We start from the raw sequence: 25,051 nt of genomic DNA, 5'->3' as shown, positions 1-25,051 counted from the left end.
CACCAACTCTGGCACTACTTTTTTGTTTTGTTTTGTTTTAAAATCTTGACCCTGCTACAAGCTGTGTGACTTTGGGCAAATTATTTAACTTCTTCATGCTTTAGCTCCCTCATCTGTGAAACAGGGTAATTAGATTTTCCTGAGGACTAAATGACTTATAGAGGTAAAGCACTTAGAACAGAGCCGGCAGGCACACAGGGTAATGGTAGAATTTCTGGTTGAATAAAATGAAACTCTTAATTCTTGTTTAATTTGGAAAAGGCCAATATACAAACACTAACCTTAGCCTTTGGGTCACAGTTTTTTCTGGCTTTACCACTTTACTGCTTCAACAAATATTCAGTATCTACTGTGCCAGACGCTGTGGATTTGATGAGGAAACAGACTTGTCTTTGCTCTCAAGGAGCTATTTAAGGCTGAACTAGCTTCCTCATCAGTAATGAAGGAGGTAAAGCGTGATGTGAGTTGTTTAATAGAAAAAAGGGACGTCTTCTGCTGGACTACAAAGTATCCAATAAATGCAGTGTGCTTCCATATAAATCAAAGTATTGTCTAACCAGGTGGCTTTACGGAGTCACGATCATAGATTCCCACTCCGCCACTGTGGAATTTCCTAGTGAAGAGGTGAAAGGGGCGGGGGCAGACCCCAAGCAGGCAGGGGAGCAACCAAGTGCACGGTGCGCACCTAGGGTTAGAACTGCTCTGGAGTCTACACAAACCACACACCCACGCGGCAGGTCTCCCCCTGGGTTAAACGCTGACAGCTCCAAGCTCTTACGGTTACCGCACCACGTGAACCTCCCCGCGCAGCTTACCTGGGACCCGAGGGGAACCTCTCCTTCACGAGTCGGCCTGCTCACCTGCACATAGAGGCAGCGCTCCCGAACTCACAATAATTATAAAGACGTTTATGAAATAGTTTATTAAGCATCACATCAAAATAGTATTTTATTAAAGAAAAAGAGTGTGTATGAATGATCTATGCCTTAGTGGGGACGCAGCCACACCAAGGCTGGACCAAAGGAAGGGATGCTCTGATCGCCTCACGACCCAGCACACCGGTGTTCGCCCCGCCTCCGCCGCCGCAGGCCAGGGGAGCAGCACCAGCCGCAGGCACCTCCCCTCGCCCTACGCATTTTCTGTCGGAGGACTTTAAGCCCCTGGCCGGAAAAACGCGCCCCCTCACGTCACTTTTCCTTTAAAGGCAAAGCCCGTCCCACTACGGAAGGCGAAAGGGTTCATCGCGGAGTCCATTTGCAGGCTCCTTCTGCCAAACCTTACCAATCGGCAGCCCCGCACAGGTAAAGCTAAGAGCGAGAGGCGCTGCGCGGCCGAGGGGGCCTGCGGCGGGAGGACGGGGTCCTCGGGACGTGCCTGCAGAGGACGCGGCACTGCGCTGGGCCACGTCCCCGTCCCTGGAAGGTCAGTGCCGCCCACCCGCCAGCGGAGAGGCCCCTCGGGCCCTGCCGCGGCTTCGGGGATTCGGCCGGACTGGAAAGCTATCTTGAGCCCAAGCCGCTGCCCAAGCATCCCGCAGCCGCAGGACCTAGACCCGCCCCCGGCCCTTAGTCCGCGGGACCTTCCGCCCGGCCATCCCGCGCACGTACTTGCGCGCACGCACGCCGTACGCCGCTAAGTCCGTCTGCGGCCCAGGCGCCGCGGGGGCGGGGCTCGGGCGGGCATGGCCGCCGCAGGAGCATGTAACCGGTCAGTTCCGCGCGGGGGGCCCAGCCCTCGGTTCCTGGCTTTCCTGCGGCACGAGGTGATGTACAAACCTGCTCTCTGCCTACGCGGAAGGAGGCCGTAGGTGGGAGGATCGTCAGGTGATCCTGGGATTTCCTTTTTCCCGTTTATCATTTGCTAGGCTTCACGGCATAAGACTCCTGAAAGAAGTAAACAAATTTTCTTACTGAAGAGCCGCAGTTCCAAGTACACGTGAGAAGAGGCTTCAGTGTTAGAAAGTACAGAGGGCAGAGGGGTCTGGAACATCAGTTATTGTTTCCTGTGGCAGGCACGAATCACTAAAGAATAATCCAGATTCGTTCCCTGAGTCGTAGACCTTACCGTCTAGTGAAGGAGAGGAACGGTGGTAAGATAATCACAAAATTACAGTCGTGGAAAGATGACTGTGGAAGCACTTAATACTGAGCTCAACGACTAAAGAGGGGCGGGGGGACGGTCAGGGGAGATCTGGCTTAGCCTGGGAAGTGACCAGAGGAATGCCCTGAGAAAGATAGCGCTAGGCGGGAAAGGGGTTTCCTAAGTCAAGGGGAAGAGCATTTCAAGATCAGAAAGGCCAGAGTGGTTTAGACATAAAGGAAGTTTGGTTCAGAATGAGGCTGGAGAGGTGGCAGGGACCTTCTGTCCTCCTGAAAGTTGTTGGTTATTAAAGTCCTGGCGGTTTTAAAGTGGAAGGGCACTGGGTGTGGTGACAGCACCAGCAGCGCAGAGGGGAGACTGTAGAGTTGGCGGTATACGGGCCTAGTTAGGAGACTGATGGGAATCCAAACCAGAGGGAAGATGTCTTAATCTCGGGTGGTGACAATGGCTTTGGAGAGAAGTGGATGGTTTGATTGGCATTAGGAAGTAAAATGAAGGAGACTGTGTTGGATTAGCCACGAGAGTGAGAGAGAGCAGACATGGAAAAGGCGAGGTGGCTCTGGGTGGACTGCGATGCTGGTCGCTGAGATGGGGAGTTCTGGAAGGTGAGGTGACTGTTTAGAAGGTTAATATACAGGAATAAGTACAACTTTTAATATGGAGTCTTTAGCTCAGGACTTAAAAGCGTACTTTAAAATGTTTTCTGCATGGCTCATTTAAAAAAATAATTAAAAAATAAACAAAATATTATGGCTAAAGAAATGTAGTTAATTGGCCAAGACATACTTTAGCTTTTTCCAGTGTCACAAATCTGTGTTCTAGCTCTTAAGCAGCCAACCTCAGTGTGGAGAGTACTGAGCTCCTTATGTAAGAACAACCCCAGAGGCAGCGGGCTGCACAGCCCGATGGAGGCCTGGTGACCGCAGTGCTCAGCCCAGGCCAGGATGGGGCAGGTGGGACGGCTGGAGGCTGCAGGCAGAAGGACTTAGTGAAACTCCTTGGGAAGGAGCAAGAGAGGGTTCTTAAAGTCACAGGAATTGGCAAAATGAATTTCACAAATATTTAGTCCACTGAAGTCCATGTAAACTTTTGATCCAACCTCCCTGGATGAGATACCAATGTACAGTATCAGCGATGTAGGAAAGAAAAGCAACGAGTGAACCAATATATTATTTTCATCTCTTCAGTTTCAACATGCTTGCAAACAATTTAATTTCTTAAGAGGACAGGCAGTTTCCTTATAAATACATTATCAGTGCCTCCTGCAAGTGTCCTCTGGAGCAGTAGTCATTTGGTCACCTTTTTTTTGGTCCAAAAATGTTCATAGCAGCTTTATTCATGTTAGCAAAAAGTAGCAATAGCCTAAGTGTTCATCAACAGGAAATGATTTTAAAACCACAGTATATTCATATACTGGGACACGACTCACAAATAAAAAGGAACAAAGTGATGATAAACCCTACAAATTTGGATGAGTCTGAAAAACATGCTGAGATGCCTTTCAACAGAGAGTACATACTGTTCGATTCCATTTAAATGAAATGTTGGAACAGTCTGGTGCAAAACAATCTGAAGAATCATTTGTTGCCTCTGGATGGAGTTGGAAGTGACTTGAAGAGGCATGCAAGAACGTTTTGGGGTGATGGTAATTTTCTACATGTTGATAGGAGTTTGGTTACAGAGGTGTCGTCAAACGATATGCTTAAGATTCATACATTTCATTGTAAATTTTGCCTCAAAAACGAAAGAAATGGTAAACAAATATTGAACTCTAGTTACTGACATGCATGCTGATGTGTTTCAGGATGAAGTGTACCAATGATCGCAGCTAAGTTTGAAATGTATCAAAACATAAGTTAAATGGGTGGAAAGAGGACTAGATGGATGGGCAGATAAACCAGGGAGAGCAGCAGTGGAATCTAGGGGATTGGTACTGGGGTGTTCACCGTACCATCTGTCAACCTTTCTTACCTTTTAAACATTTTCATAATAAAAGTTGGGAAAAGTAGTCCTATAATAGGGAAGAACCTTTGTGTTCTATTATGAGTTAATCACCAAAGGGAGGTTGCCTGTTAGCTTAAATTACACAAAATGGCCCATCCCTGGGAACCCCTCTCCCACGTAATGAGCGTTAAGCTAAAATATCTTTGTTTAGCTCACAGGAAACATCCTGACCAGGCCCACCTGTAAACAGCTGCAGGAAGAAATTAGCACCACCCCTCCGTGTGGCGGGAACCAGGACTTTATCCCCTCCCCTTTTAGTATAAAAGAAGTCTGAATTCTAACTTGGGGAAGATAGTTCTTTGGGACACTAGTCCTCAGTCTGCTGGCTTTGCAAACAAAGTCGTTATTCCTTGCCGCAGCAACTTGTCTCTCAGTTTATTGGCCTGTCTTGTCACGAGCAGTGTGAGCTTGGACTCGATAGCAGTCCTCAAAGGATATGGTTCACTTTGGACAGCTGAAGACTATTGTGAAAATGTAAAGGACACTGCCCTAAGCTCACCTGAAACACACGGCATATGGAAGTACCACATGTTTATTGCACAACTGCCCACTTTATGGCTTAATATCTGAGTTATTTCTTATGGAATATGTGGATCAAACACTGAAATTAGTCTGTGTTCTGTGCATCTGGAATAACACAATCAACACTTTTTCTGAAATCTGCCTAGGGAAAAGATGCTGCCGAAGAGGTCCAAGAAAAGGAAAGAGCACTGAAGTCAGCAGGAGGTGCAAGAGTGGACCGAGCACAGAGGCGTAGAGGGGCTCTGGGGGCGCTTGTCAGTTCGTCCTCCAGCGCTTGGAGGAGTGGAGTTTTTCAGTGATCTGGTCTCAAGTAGGTACAGAACAACGGGGAATAAAAAGAAAGAAAATACGTGTTTCTTTGCAGACTGTGGAGTTACCCCTGAACTTAAAACTACCCACAGACGCAGCTCTAGTAGCAAAGCATGATTTCCATCAGGTCTGAATAATCGTGAAGTCAGAAATGGCGACCTCGTACTATAAAATTGTGCATATTTTATGTAACTGACTTGAAGATACCTGGCTTTTTAAATGTTTGTGGGTGTCTCAGAAAGGAGCATGGTGGGGGTAAGAGGGACTCAGTGTCCCGGTATTGTCATGAGAACATAAGCATTTCGATTTTGATTTAGATTTTAGACTGTGATTTGGTTCATTCAGCCTGTTACTTATTTGACAGAGGTTTCAAAGACATTTCAGCAGAGAAATTTCAGCAGAGAATGTGGCTCCCTATTTTGCATCAGCCTTGAGAGGCTAAGGGTAACCCCAGACATCCTAGCTTAAACTACTTGGACCTACTTACCTTACAGTGTTTTATTACTCATTCTTTTATGTCATCTTTTTCTGGGGGATCCTAACCCCCAATGGTTCTTAACAGGAGAGAGGTGATGAAACATCTTGTATTTTGAAAAAAGGATCCCCAGATGATGCTGGAAGGTCTCCAGTTTCTGAGAACCACTTCTTTGAAACAGACATGTTAACTTTTAACTGGTGGTTAGCAAAAAATTGTACACATTTACCTCAAACTGAACCATCACCACTTATGATGGCAAGACACTTTTAGACTTGATTTGATGAGCACCAGATGGAGAAATTAAGGCAATTTGCATTTCAAAAAAAATCAGGATGTTAAGTTTGTAAAGTTCCTTAGATGTAAGCTTCACTTAGACTTAAAACTCGGGAAGGGAATATTTGTTAAAGATATATAAAGCCAGGGTGCCAGTCTATTAAATTATAGTAAATATACAACTTACACAGACTGGAACAGTCATACTGGCATGACTAATGAACTTTTTCCTCACTGTTAATTCTTTTTAAAAAAACTTTAAGTATGAAAAAATGTAAACATACCGAAAATTTGGAAGATTAATAACTAACACTCACATAAATGTAACCTAGATTCAGTAAGTGGTGCCATAATTACATTTATATTTTGTGCTGAATGATTTCAAAGTAAGCTGCAGATGTCATGACACTCCCCCTAAGAATTTCCTAAGAATGCCGTTTTCACACCTACAAAAATTAACAGTACTTTTCTGACAGTATCTAATCCATCATGAATCTAGTCCATATGTGGATTTTCTCCGTTTATCTCACGTGTCTTTGTAGTTGCTTTTTTTCAAACACACTGCATTTTATAATTATGTCTCCCTAGTCTTTTCATTCAAGTTCCCAGTGACACTGATGGTTTTTAAGACTCATGCACTGGGGTGTCAGATGCTGACCTGACCTTTGTTACCTGGGTGACGGCCAGAGTGTGTGTTTCCCATTTCAACTTGGAATTATTCCTTGAGCCGCCCTTTGGCGTTACTTGAATACCTTGTTTCCTCATCAGCTTTTTACTTAATGATTTTTGCCTCTATCTTTCCTAATCAGTGATTTGATTGGAGGTGGCAAAACGGTGGTTTTAAAATTACTTCTTTTTGTCTCCATGTATTAGCTGGCATTCTACTCTAAAGAATGCTTTTCTTCGTCAGCTAGGGATGATTACAGTTCTCCCTAAAAAGGTGGGGTAAACGCTTAGTTCTTTTTCTTTAATTACCGATTTCCAAAGTAAGAAGTCAGGGTAGTAGTCACATACGATTGTGGCAAATTATCTTTTTTATTTTAAATAGGTTTTTGCATATCCAGTGTGTTGAAATGAATTTCAGTCATTTACATTTAAATTATCACACGTTTGGCCAGTGGGAGTCTCTTCCTGCTACCAAACTGTAAATGGAATGTAAACAAAATGATACAATCGGGGGAATCTGAAAACTGGATATTTGATGATAGAAAGGGATGATATTGGTTGGGATATGTTCTCGTGGTTACTAAAAGGATAAGAGTCCCCACTTCTTAGAGATGACGTAGTGAAGTGTCTACTGGCGAGACAGGATTTACTTGGAAATAGTTCATGGATGTTGGAGGCAGGGAGTAGCGCTGGTGGAAGAGGAAACACATCGGGGCACGTGCTTAACCAGGGAGCTGAGTGATGGAAGCTTAGAGCTTTCTTTCTGTTTGTTTGGGGTTTTTTTTGTTTTTTTATTGAAATATAGTTGATGAGCTTAGAGCTTTCTTACACAACTTTTTCAGTATGTGTTTGAGAATTTTTCTAATAAAAAGTTTTCCCGTTATTTGAATTTATGTTGATATTTGCAATTCAAATTTAATATCATAGGTGTTATTTTCTTAACTCTGTATTTTTATCAATGAAAAGCTTATTTTGAAGAAACTTCGCTGATCTAAAGCCAAAATCAAGCTAGTATTGAAGCGTAATTGCTGTATAAATCAAGAAAATTTAAAGCCCTTTAAAATTTGAATAGTGGCAAAAGACTTTTTGAAAAAAATACTATTTTTTTATCCTTTACCTTTACTTCTTGGAAAGTGCTTTTAAAGCTTTAAAAAATACATATATCATTTTTCTGAAAAATTTTTTTGTTAATAAATATAATTTACTTTCTAATATAAAAAATACTTATTCCTTATAAAAATTTGAGAAGTAATGAGGAGGAATAGGGGCAAAAGAAATCACTGTGTCTTCAACCTTAAGAAAACCTCAGGGTTTTTCTTGAATGTCTTTCCATCTTTTTCCTGTGCCTAGTTTATTTGCTTCCTTGTTTTAAAAAATCCTGCACTTGACAAGAATACATTCTGTGTGACGTGTTGATGGCTCAGCGCACAGGGCACACGGGCTGCTAGTTTCATGCTGACTCTTTGTGAAATCTGGGACTTGATGCCGCTGCTCTTTTTCTGATGATAAATGGAAAAAAGTCTTTTCTCATCTCTTCTGACTTTGCTGCTTTTTTGACTTGGGGGCTTCCTGCACCAACAAGTATCTGACTGTTGTTGACAGTACCTCAGCTGCTTAGAACCCAGCTCAGTCCCGCCTTAGTGCCTTTACACGTCTACAGCTGGAGTCCTCCCCAGCGCATGACTGTCAGGTAACTCATTCACTGTGGGTGAAACAGCTTTGCCTCAGGAGATCTCACCGAGGTCGGTGGACATTTGAAATGCCAGCGGGGGACGGGAAGTGTGCACTTACCGGCATCTGTGTGGTCGGTGGGGATGGCGCATCTGAAGACGCAGGGGGTACGTGCCCGCAGACACCGCCTCCCTCCTGGTGTTTCCTTTGGCTCATGCTTTCATTCAACACGTAGTCAGCCCTTCATATCCACAGGCCCCGCATCCACGATTCAACCAACCGTGACTGAAAATACTGAAAAAAACAAAAATTCCAGGTAGCTCCAAAAGGCAAAACTTGAATATGTCGTGTCCGGCAACTAGTTACACAGCATTTACATCGTATCAGTTACCAAGAGTAATCCAGAGACGATTTAAAGTGCACGGGAGACCACAGGCAGGCACTGCAGCCTTTAGTATCAGGGACTCGAGCATCTGCGGATGGGCATCCGTGCTGGGGACTGAGGCCGCTGTACGTCCTGGGACAGACTCTAGGCGGTAGTGTTAGGAGCACAGGAGTGCACCATATGTACAAATAACGTTTTCTCATGAAGCTTCCACTGGAGTGAGGAAAGATGGTGAACGTTATGTGTAGACAAATGTGTATCAGCAGTGAATCTTTTTAAAAGGCAAGGAAATGGGTCTGAAAGGATGGGGTGTGCCTCTTACAGAGTGGACAGGGAAGGGCTCCCTGTGACCGGAAGTGAGGGAACCTACGTCTGCCCTAGGGAAAGGATCACACCAGAGGAGGGATGGTGGGTTCAGCTTTTACGAGGAACAGCTAGGAGGCCTTTGAGGTTGGAACCGAGAGCGGAGAAGCGGGCTGGGTGCTGGAGGCTCTTACATGGGCCTGGCTTTAACCTGAGTGAGCTGGGAGCAGACAGGGACTCTGAAGGACCCCTCTGTGTGCTATGTGGGTGACAAGTCCTCAGGGGCAGGGGGAGGGGAGAGCGCTCAGGAGATGGTGCCCGTGGTCCAGGTGAGAGATGGTGGCATCTGGGAGCAGGGCGATGGCCATGGAGGAGGTGAGAAGCGGTTGGACCCTGGTTAGTTTTGGAGGGTGAACAGGAGGCCCCAGCTAATGAGCTGCTAAGAGAAAAAGAAGGGTCAGGGATCACTTGGCTGTTTTTGGCGGAGCAGTGGCAGGACGTGGGGAATTGCGGCCATGGTGACTTGAGGGTGACTGCTGGGTATCTTAAGTGGAGGCAGTGGGTAGGCGGTGACTCCACAGGGTGCGTCCAGGGGGAGGTCGGGGCAGAGCATCTGACCAGGGAGGGAGGGAGGTGGAAGTGTGCACCTCCCATCACTTTCTGTTCAATTTCCTATTCCTTTCCCCCATCACTGGTCACCAGTGGATGTGAGTGGTGGTGACCAGGGTAGGAGAAGTGGGTTACGCAGCCCAGTGGGATCAAATCTGGACCAGAGGGAATCTCCAGGCTTAACAAACAGCCCAGGTGATGCTCGTGCAGGTGACCCAGGAAGCATTCTTTGAGAAGCATTATCTAAGGCACCATATCCTTTTCTCTCTCCTCTTCGACGAGCTGCACATACCTCTTTTGTCTTTGAGTCTGGTGTTTCTCAGCAAACCCTGCATGAGATGAACGGGTTCCCTCCTCACTCTTTCAGACACTTCTCAGGCTCACCTGACCTGTGGATGGAAGGAGGGACACTCTACTCCTTAGCAGAGAAGCAACTAAAAAATCAAAATGCCACTTACACGTAGAGCGCTCATAGCCAGGAGGTAAAACCAGCACCACCACACATGCTGCGTTAACCCTCAGTAGGAGTGCCTCGCCTGCCTGGTGGGTGGTCTTTGTCGTTTGTGAGGTCAGCACTTCAGTGCCAGGGCAGTTCCTTTCTGAGTCCCACCTAATTCTTCCAGTGGGTCTGCTCTCTTCATGGAGGGGCCCCGTTCCCGTAACAGTATTCTGTTCTTTTGTATGCCACCAGATATATTGATAAATTGTTCATTATATTAAGTTTTTGGGCAGGTGTGAATGAATCCCCAGGGATTTTATGTACTGTGCCATCCTAAATAAACCCTTAGGATAATACTTGCTTTTGGAGTTGGCACTGGAAAACCATGGTAAATGGAGTCAAATGAGATGATTTTTTAAATTTCCGTAGCACTATATCCTTTTCTCTCTCCTCTTCGACGAGCTGCACATACCTCTTTTGTCTTTGAGTCTCTGGTGTTTCTCAGCAAACCCTGCATGAGATGAACAGGTCCCCTCCTCACTCTTTCAGACACTTCTCAGGCTCACATTCACAGATGACAGTTCCCCCAGGCTCCAGGGTTGCCTTCCATGAGCCATGGTCTCAAACCACGGGAATAAATGACTGACTTTTAATGAACTTTTCTCCCTGCTTTTTAGGATGGCTGCTCTTTTTCTAAAGAGGTTAACATTACAAATCACAAAGACTGAAAATAACTGCATTAGAAGCTGTTGGGGTAAATACGTCGTACAAAAGATGGCCTCAGCACAGCCGTCCCCTATTGCTTCTGCCCCGAGACCGTCCTGCCTAACTCACGCAAAAGCCTTTAGTATGGAAGACATTCGAGATGAACAAAGAAAGAAAAAAAAGGATGACACAGCTTTCAGTAACATTGGCAGGAAAATCAGCGAGCGCATTATTCACGTGCTGGACGAGCAGGGCAACGACCTGGGCCACATGCACCGGGCGACCGTCATCCGGCTGATGGACGAGCGGGACCTGCGGCTGGTGCGGAGGGACCCTGGTGCTGAGCCCCCGAAGTACCAGCTCCTGACGGGCGCGCAGATCCACCAGGAGCGGCTCCGGCTGCGGGAGCTGGAGAAGGCCAAGCCCAGAACCGGTAGGTGCTCTGCCGCTTGCTCGGGTTCCTCGAGCTCTGTCAGCAGTTTAACTGGCTTTGCCGGTGCCCTGTGACTACGGGGCAGTGGAAGACAGGAACACTGGCACTTTCACCACCACTTCCAATGCCTTTTTTCCATCCTCCACTTCCTTTTCCTCTTTTTTCTTTCTTCCTTCCTACACTGTGTCCATTATCTCTTCCTTTAAACCTGTGTCAAATGAGGGGAAAACAAGGTGAATACCACCGAAGTGATGCTTTGACCTTAGCATGGCCTCGCGGTGCCGGGCAGTTGAGTAACAGGCAGGCTTGGGGAAGGGACGTGGAAGAGACTGTGCGAGCCCCTGGTTCCTGGACCTGTCCTGTGCCCTCCTCCTCCTCCCCCTCATCGCTAGGGGGGAGGTGCTCAGTGAATTACAGGGAAGCACTTTCTAAACTCGGAAGTGACTCAGGGCGTCCCCCATGCCCACCTGTTACAGTATCAGTAATGACACTCGTTTACATGTTTTGCTGGTCACCTGGCAATGCGGTTGTCATTTAAACCCATGTTGTTTTTCATGATTCCTAGTAAGTGAAGAGGTCGGAAGGCTGGTCCCAGAGCTGCCAGAGTGGGGCTGTGTGTCAGCTTTGTGACACCACATTTAACAACAGGGGTATTGACCGAAAAATAAAAAGTACCCAGCAGAGGCCAACTAGGGTGACAAGGACATCAAGCCATGTCACATTAAAAAAAAAAAAGGTGAACAGTCCAAGGAGCTTGGTTCAAAGCTGGCTGAGGGGCTGACCTGTCAAAGGCGCCCCCTTGTCCTGACAGAGGACTCGGACCAGCTGGTAGGAGCTGAATGGAAGCAAGGAGGTGTTAATAAAAGAACTCCTTTTTAGAAAAATTACTCTTTTTTACTTTAAATTAGAAAGCATAAAGAAAAAAATACAATAAACACCTGTTACCCACCACCCAAAATAAGAAAAATAAGGGTTAACTGGTTCCTTTCCAAGGCCCATTCCTGTTCTTTCGTCAATGTTAACAATAAATGAAGTATTTCATATTGAAACTTTCGTGGCAGATAAGAAATTGGTATTTTACTTTGTGTCTGTCTCCTCTGTTTAAAAGTGTTTACTGGCGTGTGAAACTGCAAGTCAGAGGAGGGGACTGCGGGGGCCCCTGCATCGACCTAAGGCTTTAGGACGTGCATGAGACGAAGCGCAGGGCTGGCCCGCAGACTAGCACCAAGTCTCCCTGTCCCCACCCAGGGCCCACTCTGACAAAGGAGCTGACCTTTTCTTCAAATATTGGACAACATGATTTGGACACAAAGACTAAACAGATTCAGCAGTGGATCGAGAAAAACTACAGAGTTCAGATTACCGTGAAGAAAGGGAAGAGTGCGGAAGAGCCTGAAAGCAAAACGGTAAGTGGAAGCCGGCCGGGGCGGCTGTGTGCGCCTTTCTGGTTTCTGAGCTCACAGCTGCAGAGACTCTGGAAAACGTTAACGGCCGAGTAACTGGTAACTCTACCCAGCGATGGTACTAGCTTTCCAATTTGTTTTTCAAAATGCAAGCATTCTGTGTACACACGACCTTTTCCATTGTAGCAGAAATACTCTGCCCTGTGGAAACACTCTACTTCCTAATTTAAGGGCCTTATACTATTTTACAAGTTGTAGAATGTCTAATACTTAAATAGGAGAACTAGAAGCTTTATGGGTTCATCTTCTCAAGTTTGCTTCCTCTTTATAAATGCCTAGGAGAAGCAGTACATGCAAAGTCAGCCTGTCCCCTAGAAAGTGTGTATGTTTACAATCCCAGGATAAATCTGCGGAATAGCTGTTTCTCTTCTGTAGTTATGTAATTTATCGGCAGCTAAAAGGCAGCATTTATTCCAGTGATTACAGAATCAGAGGCCCAGGGCCCAGCAGAGCTGGTCCAGAACCTCTTTGACCGAGTGTCTGTGTTTGATCACCCAAGGATTCTGAGTGAGCGCTGGGGACTACACGGGCTGACAGCTTGGGGGACAAGCAGATGCGCTGCCAACGCCCAGACCCGCCACTCTGTACTTCTGTACTTGTTGTGGGGGTGGTTTGGGCCAGACATAGCCCCTCAGTGCCATGATGGGGGATTTAAAGCTCTCAAGCCTTCGCACGTTAGCCTAGTTATTGCACAGGTTCAATCAGCCGAACCAGGTATGTACCAGATTTGATTTAGCAAATCCCATAAACAGGTGCAATTCAAGACTGCTGGTCTTTACGGGTATTAGACATTAACCCTGGAAAGACTCAGAGGTGTTAGATCTAAATTAGTCTTTGGCTGCCTTCCTTTTGTAGGAGGAGATATTTAATCAGATACTCCAGACCATGCCTGGAAGAGCTACCTTCTCATCCAAGCCACAGCCTATCAGAGGGGGAAAGGCTGTGATGTGTGTTCTCCGTCCCTTGAGTAGAAAGGAAGAGACAGTGTCTGCAGCAGCTCAGGGGGCCCCAAGAGGAGACCCTCTGAACAGAGAAACTGGAAACGATGGAGAATCCGGTGGTCCACACCAGTGATTTTAATAAAAACACGCTTCTGATAGAAAATAACTGCACTGGGTGGTCTGTGGTCCTTCAAACAAAGCAGGCTGGTGTGTCTCTGGGCTCAGCATCGCAACAGCGGAGGGCACCCCACCTTCAGTGCTGTTCAGTGACTCTCCGTTTCTAGGCAAAGACACGCCTGGGTCCTGTTTCCTTTTAGGAGGGATGTACCCACTGAGCCGAGAGGCCAGACTCCGTTTTTCACGAGCTGGTTTCACCTTTGGGAATAAGGAAAACAGATACAGTCAGCCCACCATGTCTGTGGGTTCCACATCCACATGTCAACCAACCGCTGATGAAAAATGCTAAAAAAAAAAAAAAAAAAAAAAAAAAAATCCCAAAAAGTGCCAAAAAGCAAGATTTGAATTTGGCCGTGTGCCAACAACTATTTACATAGCATTTCCACTGTATTAGGTATTATGTGTGCAGGTTATATACAAATACAGTTAACCCTTGAACAACTGGGGGGGAGTCAGGCGCACTGACACCCATGTAGTCAAAAATCCATGTATACCTTTACAGCCAACGCTGTGTACCCACAGTTCCACATCCAGATTCCACTGCAGACCACGTAGTGCTGTACCACGTATTTATTGAAAAGAATCCACACACAAGTGGCCCCACGCAGTCCCATGCTGTTCAGGGGTCCACTGCACTACAGCACCTTATACACAGGACTCCAGCACCAGCGGATTCTGGTACCCTAGGGGGTCCTGAAACCCATTCCCCATGGACGCCAAGGGACGACTGGAAGTTGAAAGCAAAACCAAACTACTGGAATTGTTTACCTATCACGTGTACAACTACTGCAGCCCGCACAACAAAACCAGTCGTAAGAGAAGAACATGGAAGTCCACACGACTGCGCTCAGCAGCAGTGCAGACTCACAGAGGAAGGAGGAGCTGAAAACACTCTACACAGCTTGCATCTGGCTTAGGCATTTTTATGTGTAAAAACTAAAGGCTTGCTAAGTTGTCTCCACTTACTTTGAGCTTCATTTTCTTCTTGTCAGGGTCGTGCACAACAGCATGCCTGGTGAGACTCTGCTACAAGGACGGAAAAAGAAGAAAAATTTAAACCCTGCCATTTGGTGTCTGTTACTTTGAAAACCCCATGAGTTGTTTAAATAAACTATCAGCCTTCTTTTTCATGTTCTGTTAAAGGTTTGACCTCTGCCTAAAAGGATCCCCCCACTGGAGCAGAATTACTCCTTAAATCCTGGACTTAAATCACCGCCTTTCCCAAGGACCGAGGTCAGGAATTCGTAGTCTCCACCACCTGGGGCTTCCTAGTTCTTCCCCAAGTAAGAGGGGGCGGGGCGGGGGGGGGGACACGACCAGCTCTGAGTGAATTCCTTAACTGGATCTGTGTCAGCAGCACTCCCAAACGCCAGTGGAAAATCTGGCCCGAGTCCTGCTGTCCTTGGTCCTAACGCTGACCACCATCTGCTCCAAGTGGCTTCCTCATGGTCTAGACTGTTCTGTGCTAGCCTCACTCCTGCCTTCAGTCTTGACTATAACTCACAGCAGGTGCCTGTAAGAGCACCAACCAGGTGCGAGTCCATAGGACTACACAGGCCCCTTCACCTAGTGCCAAGTCCTCACCTATTCAAGTCACACCAAAATTGAGACTAATGTCCCAAAGGTCTGTGGTCCCTCACATTCTTGCTTCCTGCTTCCCTTCTCCATCCCTAGATGGCAGTCCAGAGGACACCCAAGCCATCAGCAAGCTCTGACACACAGCACAGGGTACCACAGGCCACTGGGTCTCAAACTGAGCCACATAAGAACCACCTGGAAGGTTCGTTAAAACCCAAATTACTGGGCTGATCCCCAGAGCCACTGATTCGGGGGTCTGAGGTGGGGCCTGTGGACATGCATCTTGGCAAGTTCCCTGACACTGCCAACGCTCCCGCCTCGGGGCCACAGTCAGAACCACTGGCCCTGGCACCTCTGGTTGTCTGGCAGAGTTTAGTTACGAGGCATTCCTGCTGGAGCAAGACAGAAAGGTTAGAGCCCTGCCTCCCACCCTCCGCCTGCCGCCTGGGACACTGCCTGACGTTCAGGGCTCCCAGGACCCTGGCAGGGAACACACGGACTTTGAGGATGCCTCTGGAGGGGAGCACATACTTTCATGGCGAAGGTCTTGCCGCAGCCGGCGTTTCCGCACACAAATGGGCGCCGCTCCTCGTGGAACGAGAGGATGTGGCTCTGGAGGTTGAACACGGTGGTGTAGGTGCGGCCACAGCCTTCTCGCGGACAACGATAGACGTCCCTCTCTGGGGCGTGAGTTTTCATGTGCTGCTTCAGGTAATCTCTGCGTTTAAATGTCTTCTGGCATACATCACATGTTATTTCCTCTGGTGGAGCAGACAGACAAGTTCAGCCCATTTCCCAGGTGTTGCCAAACAGGAGAAATTAATACCAAATATATTCAGTGATGCATTCCATGCCAAAAACCTCATGATCGCACGTAAATCAGGAATTTCAGAGGAAACTAACTCCGGTTTTCACTGCTTGAAAGCTTGTCTCAATTCTCCCCAGTTCTCAGATTACAGTCACTGTTCCTCTGCCAAGGGGCAGGGATTCTTCGCGGGGGCTGTGGGCAAGGGGAGAGAATTGAACAGACCATCTCCTCCCCTGTCGTCCAACACAGAGGGCAGTGCTTCCCAAACTGTCCCACAGAATGCCAGCCAATGCCTCCGGGCACTCTCCACCTGCCGGAGCCTTTAAAAATGCCAGAGGTGCCCAGGGCCTCTGACACCTGGCATGGCCCTTCCAGAACCTGGAGCCACAGGTCTCTCTGCTCATCTGTCAAACAGCTGAGGTACCAGCACTTAACAAAACATAATATAGAAACTCTATTGTCTTAAAGCACATGTTTCATATTTCACTCTTTCAAAGCACACACTCAGCACTGCAGGGGCAAATGTTTATGTCACGCCACTCATGTCTGCCTCACCTTTATGAGTTTCTCTCATGTGTTTCAAAAGTTCTGTCCACGTTTTTGCCACAAAAGAACATTCTTTTTGACATACGTAGCCTATTTCAAAAAAAAAAAAAAACAGATCGATGCATTGCCTTTTGTGAATATTCAGTATCAACACCAGTCACAGTTAGATTGTAAGGAAAATAATCATCATGAAACATAAGCAAATTATCCCCCCAAAATTAGACTGTAAGGAATCTTACATGCCTGACAGCGGACCTGAGTGGTTGGGGACTTAACGAGCCCTCTCCGGCGCTGCGTCAGACAGAGCCAGCGCGGGAGCCCGCCAGTACCTACCCTCGTGGACCTTCCCGTGCCGCTTCAGACTGCTGGGGGAAGAAAAGTGTTTTCCGCATCCCTCGTGGGTGCACCTGGGTTAACAACACACGAATTAGCAGCCGCTCCACTGAGAGTAAACAGCGCTTTGTCCTCACCCCACCACAGCCCCTGTCCCCGTAGCCAAACCAGTCATAAAAACAGGGTCGCAAACTCAGACCCAGGAGCAGGCGAAAGTCAAGCCATCTGCCCTGCCTGGGGCAGAACAGAGAAGTCGTTACTTTTTTTTTTTTTTTTGCCCATGTGATCAAATTATACAGTTTCTGTCTTTAGACTTCAGAAAATGCACTCCATTTTCATAGCTACAAAGAGACAGCTTAGGTGAACACCTTAGTCATTCTGGAGTGTTCGTGTCTAGTTTTCCTAACGAGGCTGCCCTGGGACAGTGTGAAAAGAAAGCACAGCAGCGGAGGCACCCGCCCCTGCTGAGCCGTGAAAAGCACGTGCCACCTCCGTGCTCCAGCCACCAGAGGCATAAGAAGAGGTGGCAGACCTGCAGGCAGGGGCAGGGGCAGGCTGCAAGTCTCTGACAAAGGGCAGGGGGAGCCGGCAGGTAGGCAGGGCCACCACCGCCATGCACACAGCCACCAGCCAGGCCTCTGCAACGTGGCCAGGACTCCCTGCCGTCCTCTGCAAGTCTATTCCAACGTGGCCAGTCACTGTTCCCTGCTCTTCCTGAAGCCCCCTCCCCTCCGATGCAGGCTACGCCCTGTTACCTTGTCCTACAGGGAAGGAATACTTGGTGTCTTCATGACGACACTGCTTATCACTGAAGAGGCTCTAACTGAACAATTAAGCCCTAAGCCTTCCCTTCCAGCTTAACCACTTGTACTAGTCTCACAAATTATTCTGAAACACATTAAATACTTCTTTTAGAGAAACAAAGGCAAAATTAAAACCTCTGGAACGCCCCCATGTATAACACGTCAGCAAAAACCACTTCTGCACGTTCGTGCTCCACCTCTGCACTTTAATCTCGGCCCCACCTCAAATTCACGAGGCTCCCCACAAAGCACCTGCCTGAACAGCGGCTCCCGGGTGTGCTGGCACTGGTGGCTTTTCAGCTGCTGGTGTTTCTTGAAGGCCTTCTCACAGCCTTCAAACCTGCACTGTTTAGTAAAGGTTTGTTAGTCTCGAGAAAAAAAAAAATCAAAGAACGGGACGTAACAGAGTCCTTTAAAATATTACAGAGATTTACATATACACTTGCTACTTTTAAGCATTTAGTTACTGTAAAATTCTACGTCAAGAAGCTTTACAGAGTAACACTTTTGAAAGAGTAAAAATGTTTCATTTGGGGTAGTCTACCGATAGTATACTTTAATTAGCAAAAAAGGTTTGTTCTCAAAGTAAACCATTATAGCCACTGGCAGACTAAATTCAGACACCTGACAGACAAAATCTGGTCTATAAAAATTTTAGAAACACAGGCAACAAGCGTAAAAATACTCAAAGAAGGTAAGCATACAAAACCATTCATACTTACCACATATTGTTTTTGCTGGTTTTCATGTTTACGTTCAAAATGTTTCTTCAGGTTTGATTTTGTGTTAAACTTTTGATCACAGCCGCTCGCTGCACAACTGTTAAGAAATTGTATAAACCAAAACATTAACAAACCATGGGGTGATACAGCTCAGCCGCAGAGCGCCACTCAGCACGCACGAGGCCCTAGGCTCCACCTCCAGTGCTTCTGTGTAAATAAATAAATCAGTACTTAGATCCCCCCAAAAAAGTTTTAAAATAAAAATTTTTAAAAATTCAAAATATTAACCAAAGGAAGAGAAATTCTTAGATGCACGTATCCTCCTACTTTATGAAAGTTAAATATTCCAAAGTACAGTATAAAAGAGTCTCCAGCAAATTCCGAAGTGTTAAGCTGAACCACGGAGGCCCCCCCACTTTGACGTGATGAACACATAAGGAGATGCAGTTCCTGGTTGGGCTTCTGGAATGAAGCATCGAATGAAGCATCGTGCACCACACATTGTACACTGGGCAGAGGGAAAGGAGAAAAACACTAGTTCCAAAAGCCCAAACCCCGCTTAGATGTAAATCATGCTCAAGTTGTTCTCAGTTCAGAGTCTGGTAACTTTAATTTTGCTTGAAATGTCACTACAAACTGCATTACCAAAAAGACCTCAAAAAAAAAAAAAGAAACAAAACTGGCTTCAGCTTATCATTAGAGATGAAGAGATATTTAGAGCAGAACCATAAGTCACATGCCCTCCAGGTGATTCTGATGCACACACATTTGAGATCCACTGCTTTAAAGCAGTAGGTGATTTAAAAGAAAAGCAGTATGTCCACCCTTTCAGTATGTCCACCATATCAGCAACTCTGAGAAGAATAAAATTAATGCTGGTGTGGGAGAGGAGCAGGGGCTTGATGGAAAGAGATACAAGATCAACTATGAAAGCTCCACTTTCTCCTGCTTCTCTTATCCCAGCAGCTGATCAGTTCAGAAAGACCCTGACAATACAGAGCCCAGAAACTGACAAGGAACCGTTTTCCATCTAGTCAGAACTGTGTGTTTTTTGAGGCTGATTTCACATTTGGTATGTATTTTTCTTCTTTCCTTTTTTTTTTTTTTTAAATGGAGGTACTGGGGATTGAACCCCGGACCTCAAGCATGCTAAGCACACACTCTACCATTGAGCTACACCCCCACCCCCGTACGTACTTTAAAGGGAAACTAGAGGATGCAAACTTGAGAACTTCAGATGAACTCATCCCTGGACTTATCACCCCAATGATCCCCAAGACCCCTACTCTCTCCCACCTGTTCCAAACCTTGACTCCGCTCACGTCCGGAGATGCCCACAAAAACAGTGCCACATTCCCCATCCTGAGAGTCCTGGTCCAATTCTCTCACCAGGTCTACTTGCCAAGCCTGACCCCTGCACGGTTCTCCACTTACACAAAGGGCTTCTCTCCGGTGTGAACCAGGGTGTGGCGGCTCAGGTGGTAGTCCCGGACAAAGGCTTTGCCACATCCTTCATGGCTGCAAACAAATGGCCTCTAGCAGGACGGAAGGGAAAGCACGTCAGTCCTGTCTGAGGCAGCAACTCTGGGGTGATGTAAAGCCCTAAACTGTCTGGTCGGCAAGGCCGCGGCCTCGGTCTGCAGAGGCGGTTTCCGCTCAGTTCAGTGACCGGCACAAGGTTTTCCCACCTGGGGTTACACTACAGAAATGCCACGACCTCTCACCAAGTTGCTACAGCAGATTCTGCTCTATGAACAGCACAAGAAACAGGCGGGCAGCCTTCATGGGACAGTACAGCATCATGAACCTGGTTCTAACGTGACACTGGGCTTCAGCAGCAGCCCCCTTAAGCCCTCTTAAAGGTCTGCCGTCTGCCGTCAGCTTGGCTGTGCGCACAGATCCCGCCCTCTGCATCTTCTCATCCCCAAGCAGAGGAATGTGCAGGCTCTGCCTCATCCTGGACAAGCCCAGCTGTCTCTGCTCAGCAAATGCAGGGCACAGCCACCGAAGAGTGCATCACACCCAAAGCAGCTCCCAGGTGCCAGGACACAGCAAACAGCTCACAACCCCAAGTGCAACCACCACTGGGGACCCAACAGTTGGGAGGACGGGGCTCCATTCTGAACCTAGAGGGAAAGCCAAAACACATCCCCCATAGAACCAGTTCTGCATGTTTAACTATGGAAAACATGTCCCATGACAGTCCAGGAAGGAGGCACCGAGGCCTCACCGGACAGTACCAGTGGCAGAGCAAGAGACAGGAAGAGAAGAGCGGGATTACTGGGGCAGACCCACAGAACTCTGCGCAGCCCACGGGGAGTAGGAATATCTGTCAAATTAATCTGTGAGATTTGTGACTCCAAGTTGTCCAGCTTGAATGAAAGAAGCTGGTAGTACCAATATCCTAAACACAGCACATGAGTGTAAAAAGAAAGGTAAGCTCTAATTTGGACACATTGGTAAGAGAGCCCAGAATTGGGGGGGGGGACAGGGAGGCAGAGAGTAACACATGTCAAGAGTGAAGCCAGTCACAAGGTAAGATGCCAAGAGAGAGCCAGGTGGGGTATATAAAATCGAGAGTAGAAGAGGAGCCAGTGGAAAGGGTCAGTGAAGAAGAGGAAAGGAGTTGGAGAAGGTCCCAAGGACGGAATGGTCAGCCTTCAAGAGCTGCAGAGGGTGGGAGACCCGGGAGCATGAGGACACATGAAGGTGTGGCTTGTGAGTCACATGGGTGCCAGGAGCAAAGGCAGGGGCTGCAGGTCCCTGGTTAAGGGCCTTAAGTGGACGCAGGGAGAAGCCAGACTCTTCCAAAAACCAGGAAATTGGGCAGATTCCTAGGCCTCCAAGAGCCTCCATTTCCTCATCTGTCACCTTTCAAATGCTTCCTACTGCCCTCAAAATAAAATCCAAGCTCTAAACCCATCTGTACCCTGGCTGACAAAGGACCCTGCAGGCCTGCTCCTCAGGCCTCCTCTGGAATGGAACCCCAACCTGGTCACGCTGGCCCACATCCACCCCCAGGACCACGGCTCCTTGGTAGTTCTGTTTTCCCCTCAATGTCTGCATGGCTAGAACCTTTCTTTCTCTTTCAGGCCAAGAAAGAGGCCTTTCCTGACCACCCTCCAGCAGCCCTCTCTTCCCTGTGTCTCAGTCCTACTTATTCCTTTGTCTGTCCTGCTTAAAGCATAAGGTCTGTGACCGCAGAAGCCATGCCTGTTGGGGTCGCTGCTCTTTCCGGCCTGGAATCGTACTGATCTACGAAAGAACACGTGCTGCTTGCAAGCGCAGTGCTTAGAAGCTGTCTTCCTTTCTGGTCCCAGGAGGCGGGGCCTTTTAAAACAGGTTGGGGATGGGGAGTGGGGTATTCCAACCGTGCACATATTTACAGATTATGAGGAGGTGTGGTGACTGGCCACCAGTAAAGATCAAGGAAGGGGAGAGGGTTGTCCTGAGCCCACGGCGAGGATATCTCGGCCCTAGAACTTCTTGGCTACCTCCTCGGCCCAGCCCTAACCTAAGGCAGGGCTGGTTCGCTTCTGCCCTCCAAGGCGCCAAAGCTGAAAGCTTCCTGCAGCGCCACGCCTGCGACCCTGCGCAGCCACGCGCGGGACCGAGGCAGAGCCCACCTCGGGGCACCAGTCACGCATCCTTGGGCCTGGAAGCCACGCCCTCCGCGGCCACGCCTGCGACTCCGTTACCTCCCCCGTGTGCTTGCACAGGTGCGCGTCTAGCTTCCAGGCCTTGTTGTAATTGGCGCTGCAGTCGGGGAAGGAGCAGATGAACCTCTGAGGGGGCGCACGGGGAGGTGGGGCGGGGCTCTCGCCGGCCGCGACGAACGCGTCGGCGATGGTCAGAGACGACACCGCCTCGGCGACCAAGGCCGGCGGCTCCAGGGCTCCAGGAGTCAGGCACTCCGCCACGTGCTGAGCCACGTGCTGAGCCACGTGCCGCGAACCTGCGCGGACGGCTCCTGAGAGGCCCTACGCGCGACCCAGCTGCAGTTCCGGGAGCGCGCCGGCGGGGCGGGGCGGGGCTGGAGCGCCGGCGCCGCGTTCGCGCATGCTCCGGGAGGCCCCTTGCGAACCGAGTTTGCGCACGCTCTGGGAAGCCCCTGCGGCACCGCAATTGCGCATGCTCCAGGAAGCACTTCGCCATCCACCGCCCCACCCGTCCTGGGGGAGGAGCGTATGCAAGAAGTGGGTGGTTAGGCTTCCTCCTCCCCCAGCAAAAGGCTCCCTCCACCCACAGGCTCTAGGGATCCTGGGGCACCGCTTAAAAGCGTTCCCGTCCGCCAGTACCCTCATCAAAGTACCAACCTTGCATGATTTAAACTGTCCTATTCTTAACTGCATTCTGGGTTTGTCTTCTTCATAGATTCATTTCCTGCACGCTCTCTACAGCCTTCCTCTGTAAGCCCCAGGGCAGTGCATCCTAATCTTGGTTAGAATCACATGGAGATCTTTTAAAAATTCCAAGCCCAGAACACATCCTGGACCAGTTAAATCACAATTTCTGGCGGTAGGAAACAGGAATCCAAAGTGTGGAAACTCCCCAGGTGATTCCAATGTGCAGACAAGTTTGGGGTCTTGGCTGCTCAAAGTGTGGTCTGTGGATCAGCATCAGCATTAGAAATCAGAAGCTCAGACCTACTTGAATCAGAGGTCTGCAGGTGACTTGACGCACTTTGGAATTTGACAAGCACTGTTCAGAGGCCTAAATGGTACAGGTATCTTGGCTTACGGGGACCACACGTTTAAAGGACATCCTTGGGAGAGGATGACAGTGAAAGGATGGATGATCTGATGTTCTGCCAGGTGTGTATTTTTCACATCCTGCATCACTCTGAATTGTTAGGCAAGCCTTTGTCTGAAAGCGATGAGCAGTCCCTGTAAAGAAGTGCAGTTTTGAAAACAAGCCAGGGCTTCCATGAGGCTAATAGCCTGTCTCTTTGGGTGTCACAAAGACTGGGAGAGGGTGTCTGGGACATGCATCCACCTGTTGCTTTTCTCCTTTGCCCCTCTCCAGAGGACAGGCCCACACACATCCCTCCCGCGGCTCAGAATGTCTTCAGTGGTTTCCCTCGTGTGGTTCTGGCTGTCTCCTACCTGTGCCACTGCACCCTGGACATAGCGAGGGTGCGTCGTAAATCCCTTCACCAGACTCCCTTCTCTTGGCCTCCTGACCCCTGCTGAGCCCCCATGGCTCTCCTCCTGCCTTCCTGACTTCCCATCTCCTTAAACAATTGTTCTTCTCTGTACCCATGTTTTCGTGCTCAGCCCTCTGATATCATGTATTGCAGTGGGAGGGGACTGACTTTAACCTCGGTCCCCTGACCTTGGAGTCTAACTCTGTATTTCCTAACTAGGACTTTGGATAACGTTCTTTGAATCTCTTTTCTCACCTTTAAGAAATAACATGCTGCCCCCTGAGCCATGTACTTTTAACACCGACTCCCAGTTCTCCTGACAGCTCTGCACGTAAGGCAGCTGAATCAGGCTGTGCTTTTTTCCTTCTTTCTCTTTCTTCTCTATGAACTGATCCATTGTCCACCTCTATCTTCTCTGCAGTTTACCCTTGTTTTCCAATGTCCCACATTTCTAAACAAGGAGTGGTTTTTTTTTTCACTTTAACATCAGACGGTCACCTCCAACTCAACATTATTTGCAAGTTAAACAATCTCACCATCTCCATCCACCTACACTTCCCTCCCTCCACCTTTCCGCCTCCCTCTTTCTTGTCAATGTCCCTTTGATTCTGTCTCCCACTCATGAAAACATGGAACTATGGTTCTCATCTGTCAGCACATTAGACTCAGCAGGAGCTTTTGAAAGGGATGACACCTGGACCCCCACCCGCACCAGGGAAATCAGACCCTGAGCCTCCCGGTTCCTCTGCCCATCCCTGGCCTGGACCACTGTTGTGCTGTCCCTTCGGTCCCCCCCACCCTCTCTCCAGCTTTTCTTTGCCCTGCGCCTAGATGCCTGGAACAGCCTCTCAGCAGTTTTCCTCCTTTTACACTCTCCTACCTCTAGTCTTTCCCTAAAATGACCGAGACTAGAAAGGTTTAAGTTTGCAAGACAGGTATTTGCAAAGCACTTTTATTCCTCTCAGCTATTATTCCTGCAATTTAGGTAACAGCACTCAGGTGGGAAATGGGGTCCCTGGGCTCAGGCCCCCACCAGGCCCTTTCCTACCCAGGGCATGATTCTCGGCTCAGATCAAGTCCTGATCCCTCTAGATAAGAAGCCTTCCTGATGACTGCAGCCTCCACCCATCTTTTCTGCCTGTAAACTTCGGTAGCCCTTTTGTTCTGTAGCACTGAGTAGACAGTCCTCCAGTGTGTTGGGTTATTTTCAACTTTGACCTCGGTCATTTAATTTCCTATTTCCCCGATCCTGATTTAATCTCCATGAGGGCAGATACTGGATCATATTCAGTAGCAGGCTGACTTGCATCACATGGGAATTTGGCAAGTTAACTGACCTCTCTAACCTCGGTTTCTTTGTCAGCCAATCGAGGACAATAATACCTGCCTCACAAATTGTGAAGATTAACAAGAGAATACACGTAAATCACCTTTGCTAACCGTGAAGCGCTATCCATCTGTAAACTGTTCCTGTCACTAGGTTCTCAAATTTTGGCTCAAACAGAAGTGAATGGATGAGCACTAGTACTTCGGCCAAGGTCAGCCCAAGGGCAGCCAAGGTAGGATTGAGCAAGACAGATTCCAGCCCACCTCCCCCATCTTTCAGGGAGCCTCGGGGAATCACCGATCATCTAACT

General features: G+C 48.1%; 2 protein-coding genes and 1 long non-coding RNA gene across 3 annotated transcripts; 1 reads left to right on the top strand and 2 right to left on the bottom strand.

Moving 5' to 3' along the window:
• The first annotated feature begins 1,669 nt into the window (after window positions 1-1,669).
• On the top strand, window positions 1,670-13,467 carry MTIF3 (mitochondrial translational initiation factor 3). The gene is given in 6 exon segments (XM_006220492.4): window positions 1,670-1,823; window positions 4,773-4,936; window positions 10,437-10,897; window positions 12,146-12,303; window positions 13,216-13,332; window positions 13,334-13,467. Coding segments are annotated over 4 exon segments (789 nt in total). The 5' UTR covers window positions 1,670-1,823; window positions 4,773-4,936; window position 10,437; the 3' UTR covers window positions 13,388-13,467.
• On the bottom strand, window positions 6,701-10,443 carry LOC107033994 (uncharacterized). The gene is made up of 2 exons (XR_004192961.2): window positions 9,613-10,443; window positions 6,701-8,317 (listed from the first exon to the last, which is right to left on the bottom strand). It is a non-coding gene; the product is annotated as an uncharacterized lncRNA (long non-coding RNA).
• On the bottom strand, window positions 13,414-23,811 carry GTF3A (general transcription factor IIIA). Its single transcript, XM_072937396.1, has 10 exons — window positions 23,707-23,811; window positions 21,967-22,248; window positions 19,703-19,803; window positions 18,269-18,365; window positions 17,803-17,891; window positions 16,744-16,817; window positions 16,420-16,500; window positions 15,588-15,817; window positions 14,445-14,504; window positions 13,414-13,676 (listed from the first exon to the last, which is right to left on the bottom strand). Exons 1-10 carry the CDS (start codon window positions 23,809-23,811, stop codon window positions 13,437-13,439), a joined length of 1,359 nt encoding a protein of 452 aa, XP_072793497.1. The 3' UTR covers window positions 13,414-13,436.
• Between the last annotated feature and the right edge of the window lie 1,240 nt (window positions 23,812-25,051).

The sequence above is a fragment of the Vicugna pacos genome, chromosome 14, assembly GCF_048564905.1.
Source record: "Vicugna pacos chromosome 14, VicPac4, whole genome shotgun sequence".
NCBI lineage: Eukaryota > Metazoa > Chordata > Mammalia > Artiodactyla > Camelidae > Vicugna > Vicugna pacos.
Note: the sequence above shows the minus strand (reverse complement) of the source record. Positions and strands in the feature narration are given on the sequence as shown.

Coding starts and splice junctions, on each gene's coding strand:
- GTF3A (XM_072937396.1), bottom strand. CDS start 23,811: ATGGATCAGTTCATAGAGAAGAAAGAGAAAGAAGGAAAAAAGCACAGC. Junction 17,892..18,268: donor ACCAGCAAAAACAATATGTG/GTAAGTATGAAT, acceptor TTTACTAAACAG/TGCAGGTTTGAAGGCTGTGA. Junction 15,818..16,419: donor CATGAGAGAAACTCATAAAG/GTGAGGCAGACA, acceptor CTGCTCCACCAG/AGGAAATAACATGTGATGTA.